Here is a 12295-nt window from a genome sequence, read left to right on the forward strand (position 1 = left end):
CGGAGGAAAACCGTGCGCCGAAACAACACATTTACTTGGCAAAATATATTACGCCCATATATTTTACTGGGGATTTATAAGCAAACGCTCCTTGTAAACAATATGTATTTTTCATGCGCTTGTCTCCGTTTCAACCAGTTTGGCAGCGGGCACGGAGCATAGAAATAAAATGACAGATAAATATACAAAGGAATAAAACATGTATTCTCTTCCTACATCCCTGACAATGTAGGATTGCCGTATTACCATAAAGCAGGTGTGTGCCGGGAAGATGATGTGTGTAGTCTTTTGAAATGCTAAGCCTTAAGATGTTTACTTATGAGAGTACAAATCATCTTAATAGACTTTCCTGGAGAACGCGGCGGCCATGATTCGGCGCCGCCATCTGTGAGTTCATAATTAGTTAATTAAATAGCACATTATAAATGGCCATACATGTTTATGAGTTACACAGCCATTTGCATTCCTGCCCAATGAATGGCGGCTTCTCTTTGTGTCTCCTGACGTTGCGGCTCAGCTTCTTCTCTCTCGTTCTCTTTCGCAGGCACAACAATTGACGGATCTGGAGCAGAAGTTAACAGTGGCCAAGAGAGAAATGGAAGCGGCGTCGCTGGATAATGTAAGGGCTTCTTATTATACCATGGGCTGGGGAATATTTAGGCAATATAGTAATATCCTAATATTCCCACTTGTTTATTCAGGACCCAGGCAGTGAAGGGCGACTAATACCGGTATCGCTCGCTCCGAAGGAACTCGCACATTCATTACATGGGGGAATTGATTAAGACTGGCATTTCGTATCCGAGACTTAATAGATTCCCTAATTCTTGCCAGAATTTATTAAAAGTTTCCTAATAACTCTGGCGGACTTCGGAAAGGTCACGCGTACCAGAATTGAAACGTTTCTGATTGGCTTTCCAATGCAAACATGTAGCAAAGTTTAATTTTGGTGCAGTTTTGCTTTGTAATTCACACTAGAAAACTGGTGCGGGTTATAATGAATCTGTTGGTCCAAGACGTCTCCGAAAGATCAGCCTCACCGATCCCATATTGATACAATATAGTGAGCTAGGTGTGGATCGGGGCTTGGTTGCCACGAGAAGGGACCTTGCACCAAACCTGTGCCACAATATCATCCCATTATATAGAGCTCTCAGCAGATCAGCAGGGTCCAGGTGGCGAAACCTCAGTGATCAGATAATAAAGGCATATCCTATGGTTAGGTTATCAGTCTCCAAAACATGAGGCCTTACCCCTTGTTCACATCTGAGTCCGGGGAAGTCCACATGAGGACCCCTCCAAACAGAATAACAAATGCAACTACAAGCTGTGTGCTAGTAAAAGCACACAGACCCCATAGACTATAATGGGGTCCATGTGCTTGCTGCAAGATCTCCACAGGGAGCATGCAGACAGAAAGGTAGTCACAATCTACTTTCCTTCTTGCATGATTTGTGCGGGCAACGCGTGGGCAGCACACGTACCCCATTATAGTCTATGGGGTCCATGTGCTTTCACTGGCACACAGCTTGTAGTTGCGCTCAGTATTCCGTTCGGAGGGGTCCTCATGTAGACTCCCCCGGAAGGAATACCAACACAGATTTGAACGAAGGGACAAACAACTCCTTTAAAGCACCATTTTAGCACTCATTTCCATATTTGCTTCCTTTTCTGCTTTGTTTTGATTTCACTTGTGTCACACGTCCATTCATTATTGGGTTAAATTCCATTGATGGCGCTTGATAACAATGTTAACAATAGAGAAACTTTATGCAGAAAATACTGAATACAATGTTGCAATGTTACATCATATAGTTTGTTGCTGTATATATAGTATCTCTTACGCACGTGTTAGTCTGTCCTATACAGGGTGTATCAGGTTTCTTATATAAAGATGGAAATTTATTGAACTCTTCATAAAGGTGGATACAGGAGAAATAAAAGCATCAGCTATTCAAGTGTCCATTTGGAGGAGTCATGTGAAGGACTCCATCCCAAGACTCTCTCTTAGGTCTCCATATCTGAGATTGTGGATCATTTATACCAATAGTATAGGAATGTCTTGTCACTATATATGGATAACGCCAATATGGCTCTTACATCCCCTATGTACCAAGATAGCCGTGTCTGCCAGCAGTCAGTATGGTTAACTCCTTATGTCCCATTCACCAGTGATATTTCATATATTGCATCTCTATAACCAGTTATTAGACCGTCACAGTTACGAGATGTTGACTCAAAAGGATTTCACTGGGTTTATCATCATCATCCTCCATTACCATTGATATAATCTCATTATTTTTTGAAAATGAGAACTGGAATTTTTTTTATATACAATCAAATGACCCCAAGATCTTATTCCCCAGGAATCTCAACTGAAAGCCTTGAAGGAAACCGTCCAGCTCTGCCTATCGTCCGTGTTACACAATCAGCCTCCCATTGTAAGAATCATCTCATCGACGCCAAGCGAGCGGCCGACGTCTGTGAGAGGGACGGATGAGACGCCAATCGCACAGGTATTTACTATCTACTCCGAGGAGCCGCGGAAATATCTAAAGATATAAAGTATCAACTGATCATGGAGTCTGCACATAAGGAGTTACTCTGTGCCGACCTCACACCTCCTATTTCTAGGAGACAATAAACCTTTAGTATTACTGGACCATTACCTACATACAAGGAAATAACTGGGAAAGTGTCACAGATAGTTATTTCTAGCTAAACCACATTCTGACTTCTTCTCATTTGCTTTTATTTCCATGTTGTAGAATTTTTTTATTCTAATTTTTGTACATAATAGGATCAGTTCTATATATTAACAGCAGAGATTAGATAGATAGATAGATAGATAGATAGATAGATAGGAGATAGATAGATAGATAGATAGATAGATAGGACATAGATAGATAGATAGATAGATAGATAGATAGATAGATAGATAGGAGATAGATAGATAGATAGATAGATAGGAGATAGATAGATAGATAGATAGATAGATAGAGAGGAGATAGATAGATAGATAGGAGATAGATAGATAGATAGATAGATAGATAGATAGATAGATAGGAGATAGATAGATAGATAGATAGATAGATAGATAGATAGGAGATAGATAGATAGATAGATAGGAGATAGATAGATAGATAGATAGATAGATAGATAGATAGATAGGAGATAGATAGATAGATAGATAGATAGATAGATAGATAGATAGATAGGAGATAGATAGATGATAGATAGATAGATAGATAGATAGATAGGAGATAGATAGATAGATAGATAGGAGATAGATAGATAGATAGATAGATAGATAGGAGATAGATAGATAGATAGATAGATAGATGATAGATAGATAGATAGATAGATAGATAGATAGATAGATAGGACATAGATAGATAGATAGATAGATAGATAGATAGATAGATAGATAGACAATCTTTTTCTAGAATGATTTCCTACTTGAGGAATGTTGTTTTTCGGATTTTATTAGCAGGTTCCTTACATGAACTAGGGATGAAGTTGCTCATTTCCTTCAGGCTCACAAACACATTTTACACTGCAGGTTATTCATTTATTCATCTGCATGGATTTCTACATATTGGCAGGAGAAGTCTCGGTGGTAGAATACTTATGAATTCTGTCCTCTTTGATAAGCAACAACTAAACCATAAGGGACCCAAACTGACACTTTGCACATACGTATCGCACCTTCAAAGTGTTCCTGACGAGGCCTCCAAATGTATCTTTATAAGGAAGGCTTCCTATTAATGCCGAGTTTTACTTGGAGTTCCTTAATATTTTAGGGCATTGGGTAAAGGAAAAGAGAAAGTAGATTTTTTTTAGTTAATATTTTTTATTATGAAGGAATTTGTATTGAGCCCAATGGGTCTGAAATCCCATTGACAATTACAATAAAGTATTTTGATGCTTGCATGGCATAACATTATCGAATTTCTGAGTTTTACTATTTACCCCGAGGTTTTCTGGACCTAAGTAATGATTTTTATACTGATCACTTTTCAACCTTCCAAGACTCTGCATTGATCGGCCCGATGGGACCTGAATCAGTTCTGCTCCTATTCAAGTAATAGTCATAGAGCAGCAACGTCCACGCTATACGGGAGGTATTGGGATATATTGGGGTACTGTAGCTCTGTGTCTATTACTTGAATAGGAGCTCCCCGTCTGTTCTCTTCTCGCTTCTTCTCGGTCCGTGTGTGCCCCTAGCTCCCAAGTTAGTGTTACAGACCTAGGAAGAAGGCGGGGCTTGTGACTTAGGAGAGTTTGGGTGGGTACTGTACCTGCCCACACTCTCCTAAGCCACAACAAGCCCCGCCTACTCCCAGCATCAGTAACACTAGCCTGGGAGGTGGGGTACATATGATGCTCTGCAGACATGCACAGTAAAAAGAAGAGGAGCGAGAGCAGTGTGGAGCAGCAGCGGCAGCGCTTCTGTGCAGGTTAGTGGACAGCAGGGGGGACTTAAGTGGCTGGGGAATTTTTTAATCACTACATAGCGTGGAGTCTAAAAATTAAAGCGTTCCATTTTTGGATTCCATGCTGTGTAGTGAATAGGATTGTTTTTAAAATCCTATCTCTGAGTATTTAAAAAATCCCATTGACTTGCATTTGGATCAGAGTTGGGATCAGGATTGGATATGAATGGAAAATGAACGGAAATCGGATTTTAAAAACGACCCTGAAATCTTAAGATCGGCTGAGCCCTAATTCTTCCTTCTCCAATTTTTTCTTTATCTGATTTTTTCCTTGTAGCATTCATGCAAAGCTATAGTTTTTCTGTTTTCTGTCCATGGCAACATGATTTGCAGACATCATGACGGTACAATATATATATATATATATATATATATATATATATATATATATATATATATATATATATATATATACACTAACTAAATAAAGGCTTTCATGTTGCTTGTTGTCCAAAATGAGATGTGAAAATGTGATGTTTCTCCAAAGATCAAATAGAACATGTTGTGAAATTTTCCCATCTTCTATTTTTCCATAGTTCTAAGTATATTGTGCTAGATATCAGCATGTACTTGTGAAAATGATGTGGTTTTGTGTTTCAAGTATAATTATCACCACATAAAAGAGTTGGCGTGGCCGCTACAATTTCTATCATCTGTTTGTGCTGTCCCTCTATTTTCGATGGAGGCGAATACAATTATGTTTCACTGCCCATAGAGAAGAGTCTCCAGGTTTCTTTTACTATAATAACTAAATAGAACTGGATACATTGTATTTGGTATATACCACGTTTCTGTATCCCCATATACTTGCCAGACTCATAGACTGGGGTACAGTAGACCCATTACGCTTTTGAGGGTTCACAATGAATCCATACACTGTACAAATATCTAATCCAACAGCATAACGCACCAATACAGTAAATAACGATGTTGTGTGCTATTGTTATCCAAGACCTAGTATCAATATATGATATTGATATGAGATGGGTGGGGGTTCTGCACCCCATATCCAAACAATCACCTGTTTCCTATAGTGTGCAGAGCCTGAAGCAGACGGTTCCATACACTGTGCAATGAAAGGGAGCTGAGATGGAATAATAGCCTGGCCGTACCTTAGTATATAGAAGTCTACGGAGAACAGATGATTGTGAAAGTTCCAATTGTAGGACCCCCAATGGTCTCATATCAATTGCCTAACATAAGGATGGGCATTATAATTCATTGTAGGCCTTGGATAACCCATTTTAGTGTGCAGATATCCATATAGATGTCTGTGTCTATGGGGGGAGGGGGGAATGTACCCTCAAGGCTTTTGTTAGAATGTTGAAGTATTAGGTTGAAATGGTTTCATGAGAAGTTTCATTGTAGCCAAACTAGTAACCGATTGGACACATCCATAATTTATACCGCCATATATTGTACCGATATCACTACCTCTGTATTATACTGAAATTAGGAAAAAGTTATGTCAATGTTAATGTGACATTATTATACTGTGGGGGAGTGTAATAGGTGGAGGGCCAGGACAGTGTAAAAAAATAAAATAAGTATTCATCCTCCCCATCCGTTACCTCTTTTGGTCCTCCTGGTGACCTATGGCATGAGTAGGGTCACACCATGTGGAATATTTGGGATAGTTGAAGCACAATCCAATTCACCAATCTCTACTATCTATAACACTTGTGTCTAGGGTTGAGCAATCAGGATCGGATCCGGATTGGTGATTGAGCAAATTTCACAATCAGGAATGGCCGGACAATGATCAGAAATCAGATTTTGAAATCTCAAGATTGGCTCAACCCTAAAAGTGATTTTTCCCATAGAGAAGCATTGACTAGGGTTGAGCAATCGGGAACGGAAAAGATCAGCGATTGAGCAAATTTCACAATTGGCTGGAAAATGATCAGAAATCGGATTTTAAAATCGATCCTGAAATCTCAAGATCGGCTCAACCCTATTTGTGTCTTATGTTGTAGAGAGGTCTATTGGGCCTCTCGTGTTTCGGGGCTACCCCTGCACCACTTATTGGTTACTCCCCTGTTGGGCAGAGTTTGTACATCCGATTAGAGGAAGAAGCTGCTTCCCCTTCTTTTTCGGAAGTGCGAACAATGGCCAGTACATTATAAGGACAGGTTTCTTGGAGGATCCGCTGTCCCCCCAGTATAATTGAAGCATGCCCCACTTATATAGACCTGACACAATGTATTACATGATTGGTTTCCACGGGTGCCATGTAATACTACATCCCCCTTGGTGCAGTCCCTGACTTTCCGCTATAACAGACCGAATAAAGTCATTTTTTTCCTATTTTTTGCTCCCGGTGAATTGTTAACTCTCCATTATACTTATGGGCCCAGGCAGTTCATTCTCGTATTTATTCTTGCAATTGATTTTAAGTTCCTTAAGCAGCGCAGTCACTTTCCTGTGACCTCACGCTTCAGTGGTTTTAACACCGTGAAATTCATTTTTGGAACAGATGTTGCAGAGGAAGAAGACATGGACTCCCCAATGGCTCCCATTACTCTGACCAGAGCCGCTTTGGCTAACTTTTGCATCTTCGGGGAGCAGTCAGTTGGCAGACTGTGAGCTTCTCCTAGTCAGTAGAGCTGATGGCTCGGCTTTAGATGACAATTGCACTGGGAATTTCTCTGTTACAGAACTTGCAGCTTGGTCTATGAAGAAAAAATAGCAGTTTCACAGTATAGTGAGCATTTTAGAAGACAGAAGGTAAACATACCGGCGATGTCTAGCTGCGATGGAGAGCTGCCAAATATTCTATATCTCAGGCACAGGCGAAGGGGATTACACCGCAGCACTTCCTAAGGACTCCCGAGGGGCCGGCAATGCTTTCTGCTACAAGTAGAGACTTTGCATTGCATTTTAGGGAAAGTTCCAACTAAGTAAATTTTAAAGGGATTGTCTGGATCAGATAAATCCTTTCCAAGGCAAAGTTATTTCACATCAGGGCATTTCCTTGTTTTATGACCTTCATCCATTAGCTAAAGCAGAGAGTACAAAGAGAATGTCTCGCCTTGGAGGACGCAGCACATTGGTGTATATCAGACAGCCCTGTAGTGTCTGGGGGAATCTACACCATGTAATACTTATATAGGAACTGGGACTAGTCCAGCATACCCGATGGATGATGTCACCCTGAATCTGTTCAGCTATTCCAAAGATATAAGCCCTATTCGTGTTGATGCATATTAGGGTATAACAGCCAAGTGGGCGGTAACACAGCGGTGACTTTGAAGCGGGGTCTCTATGAACTGTATGTCATGGAGTATCACTGTCCAATTGGCTAGTATACCTAAATATGTATAAATATTTAAAGGGATTGTCATATATGTCATCTGTTCTAATGAATAGCAATTCATACACGACATGTACAAGTCAGCTCTGCCAGTCACAGAATGTAGAATCCCAAATTGGGCTCCTCCTTTTTGACATCTGTATAACCTAATAGGACACATAGACTTGGCTTGAGTTATGACTGTTAGGGTCTAGTCTTCATACTACTGTAGAAATGATCATTAAAGGGATTTTGTGGGACTTAGGATAGTAAGTCAATATGGGATGGGTAGAAGTCTAACACCTGGAACCCCTGCTGATCAGCAGTTTAGGGAGTCCTCTCTGCCATGTTCTTTATTCACTTGGCACAAGAGCAACGCCAATGAATGGGGCTAAGCTGAAATACCAAGCACATCTCCATGATATGTATGACATGTTGCATTTTATTCAATGAAGAGGCCACAGCGCGCATCGGAAACTGCGACCTCTTCAACAGCTCAATCACCGGAGTACTAGGTATTGGATCCCTATCAATCAATAATGATCAAGTGATGATAATGAATATAGTATAAAGAGATACAAAGTTACTTGTATGGGGAGAGCCACAGGGCTAGAGAACAATCCTCTTACCAAAAAGTAACAAAACTGCTTATTGCATCTCTCTGATGTATCATTGCTGTTGTATCTATCGGTGCGGGCTTTCATGTTGCCCAGTATTTCCCACCTCCATTGACTTATTTTGGGTTTATTCTGATGGCTTCCCCTTGTACCTGCTGAAGATTGTTGCCCGATGGTTTTCACTTTTAAGTATCTGCTTTCACCATAAAACAATGCAAAACCACACAATACGCGGTCACATGCGCTTAGTTTCTTGGACACATTGTTTATTCCCATGTGACACATTGTCGATCCCCATAAATATCCCTTTAAGAACAACTTCTTAATAAATATTAGCATTTTCTTTCTTTATTGGTTTGTTTGTAACATTTCTGCTGTTTAACAACTGCTCGTAAACTTTACAACGTGGCGAATTTCCCAATTCTTCATGGAAATAAATTTTATAAGCTATGTAACATTAACTCGGAGACCATCACAAATGTTTTTCTTCCAGATCTTCCCTTTAATGTTTTCAATTAATTTTGATATAATTATTTCACTCAATAAACCAGTTGTGAAGTTAATGTGTTAGCGACCTCCATGGCTTTATTAGCGGGGATACAGACTTACAGGACACTTATAGATTTGTATGTGGAAATCATTCTAAGTTGGTGATAGGTACAGTAGATTAGACTATATGTTATGTATACTGATCCACCTGATTTAAAGGGATAGTGTCACCCTGAAAGTGCAGGCGGCAAGCTATAGAGCAGGAGGAGCTGAACAGATTGATGGATAGTTTATTGGGAAAAGATTGAGTAGAACGTCTCATCTCTTCATTTATTTCTCTGTTCTGTCTATGCTTAGGAGTCCAGTGGGCGGGCCCAAGTCCCCCAGTTTAGTGGATGTGTGATTGCACTTGGGTGCTGTTGCTTAACTCAATGAGCCCTTCACAGATATCCAAGTTGACTTGACTTCATGGTACAATATTTTAAAGAGGTTGTCCCTCAAAAAGTAACCTTTATTGTCTATCCACATAATAGGTGATATATAGGGTTGAGCGATTGGAATCGGAAAAGATCGGATCCCGAGCAAATTTCACGATCGCGATCAGGATCGACTGGAAAATGATCAGATTTTGAAATATTAAGATCGGCTCAACCCTAAAAGTGGCTTTTCCTATAGAGAAGCATTGACTAGGGTTCAGCGATCGGGATCGGGATTGATCGGATCCCGATCGGCGATCGAGCAAATTTCACGATCGGGATCGGCTGGAAAATGATCGGAAATCGGATTTTAAAATCGATCCTGAAATCTCAAGATCGGCTCAACCCTATTGATATATGTATGTATGATTGGGGGGAAAGGGAAGGACCTATGGAATCCATAATCACTATAATGGGAGTCCAAAGCCAACTCTACTGGTGAGGTTTGAATATGATGGTAGCCATGCATATAGCCAGACACTCAATTCAAGGGTTCATTTTGTACTATTTCTTATCTAATTCTCAAGACTTTCTTTCTCTGCTTGTGGACCTGCAAATTCAGAGCTCAGTTGGTGTTACCGCTGATACTTGTTCTTTACCCTCTCTTCTTTCTTAATGCTCTAGAGGAGCCCCTGCATCCAGCTGCTGCATATTAGGTTGCGTTCAGACCACGCAGTATGTTAAGGCCTAGGGGAGGTGTATAAACATAAAAAACACCTCTTACCTCTTCTGGTTCTGTTGTGGTATCTGGGTCCCGATCCTTTTCAAACCTCTTCCAGGTTGGTGCAAGAAGTCAACATAAGAGGTCAGAAGAGAACAAGGACTCACACTGGATGACGCAACAAAGCCCAGGAGAGGTGAATAATGATAATGTTATGTTCATGCACACGGGGCAACATGGTGGCTCAGTGGTTAGCACTGCAGCCTTGCCTGAGTTCGAATCCCGCCAGGAACAACTTCTGCAAGGAGTTTGAATGTTCTCCCCGTGTTTGCATGGATTTCCTCCCATTCTACAAAGACATACTGATAGGAAAAAAATGTACGTTGTGATCCTTATATGGGGCTCACAAACTACATTAAAAGAAACAAACAAACAAAAAAGTTATGTTCATGCACCTCCCCTGGGGTATTATACTCTGAGGCATAAAAAGACTCCACAGTGTAATAGTGACTCTTATTTGGGGAACACCAAATATTAGGGGTTTAGTTAACCCCACATTTTTGCGAAAATTCAGCCCTGCTCATCACAAACGGATTCATTGATTGCAAATTGTTACACTATTATTGGAAAAATGAGAAAGTTTTTGAAAATATATGAATTTTTTAAGATATATTTTTCCTATTAAGTGGCATCTTCCAGCAGCCTCTCCCTCCCTGTAAATGCTCAGAGTCGTCCTCAGCGATCATTATCTATACTTATATTGATGCAGTAAATAGGCCGGGAAGAGAAGATGCAGCTTCATATTATTTCTCCGTGTCGGCCAGCGTACGGTATGCTGAGGATGGCGCCGCTCTAGCTGGGCATTAGCATCACGCTAGCAAGAGCCTTCCCACTCAGCAGGCATGGGGAGTGAAAATATACATTTGCAAAAGATGGAAAAAGACCCAAAACCACAGGTTTGACTCACAGTCCCTGGATTCTCTACATTTAATATACAACTGCAGCAGTGATTGTGGTTGTTACTTTACCGACATTTTAATACAGTAAATTGTATCGGAGCAAGACGCCGTTACATAGCGAGTTCAGCTCTGCTTCATTGATACCCATTGGACGTTCCATAATGTAAGCGCTGATGAGTCCAATCATTGCTTTATTCTTCTTTTGATTTGAATTCTTAATAAAATTACTACATGAAGATGTGATTAACAGAAATGCACACGGGAGCGGACCGCGGCGTCCTCCAGGCAAAGGGAAACAATGACCTTCAGAGAGGAGCCAAACCACAGAATAACTGGCATCAAGTACATTACAGTAACCTGAACTCTTAATATTGGTGGGAGGATTAACCAATCACAACACTCCTACAAGTACAGGGGGTAATATTGTAGCTTTACCCCATCGGGCTGATTGATGGCAAGACTGGAGATTCCCATCAAACATCAATGGCAAATACCAGGCACCGTAATGACAGATAGTAGAGGAATTTATTATTCCCTCTATGTTAAAAAAACAAAACTGAAAGATGGAGCAACATGGTGGCTCAGTGGTTAACACTGTAGCCTTGCCGTGCTGGAGTCCTGGGTTTGAATCTTGCCAAGAACAACATCTGCAAAGAGTTTGTATGTTCTCTCTCAGTTTGTGTAGAATTCCTTCCACACTCCAAAGACATACTAATAGGAAAAATGGTAGAGGCAGGAATATTTGTAGCCCCTTTGGTGTGCAAGTTGCAATCTATTTTTGCTCCCCACTTGCCACTTATTCCCAAATTGAGCAGAGCAGGGCAAAGACCAAGGATTATTTCCATCCCTGTATACAAAGCATTCAATAGGAGCCGCCGTGATGAGACTCTACCCCAGCCTGACTCAAGTCCAACCCATGTGATGGTCGGGTGCTGGAGTGGCTGTATACTCGAGGACAGATCAGCTGTAACAATAAGTGCTCGGAGATTGTAGTCCTCCCGTATCAAGACGTTAGTGTAGACAGCACTCAAGTAGCCTGTCCATGAAGGGTGCACGGTCTGTGAGGGGTTAACCACCTCCCCACCACTAATTTAAGTAGAAGAAAGGAAATAGAATCACATTCCAGAGAGGTTACACTTCTTAATAATGTTATTGTGTTGTAGATACAATGTTTCGGGTCAATACCCTTCCTCAAGCGATTGCATTTTAGAGTAATTTCCCCAATTTTTAAAAACCAAAATACAAAACTAAAAATAACATAAAAATAAATCCAAAAAAAGACACAAAAACGATTGGAATAAACCA

General features: G+C 40.6%; 1 protein-coding gene across 1 annotated transcript in view; it reads left to right on the forward strand.

The window, feature by feature from the left end:
- The window catches only part of LUZP2 (leucine zipper protein 2), a 323103-nt gene that overhangs the window by 267403 nt on the left and 43405 nt on the right, over positions 1 to 12295 (forward strand). The window contains exons 8-9 of the mRNA XM_075280836.1: positions 545 to 619; positions 2367 to 2516. Coding sequence (XP_075136937.1) covers positions 545 to 619; positions 2367 to 2516 — 225 coding nt within the window. The remainder of the gene's footprint in view (positions 1 to 544; positions 620 to 2366; positions 2517 to 12295) is intronic.

This window comes from Leptodactylus fuscus, chromosome 7 (assembly GCF_031893055.1).
Source record: "Leptodactylus fuscus isolate aLepFus1 chromosome 7, aLepFus1.hap2, whole genome shotgun sequence".
Taxonomy (NCBI): Eukaryota; Metazoa; Chordata; class Amphibia; order Anura; family Leptodactylidae; genus Leptodactylus; species Leptodactylus fuscus.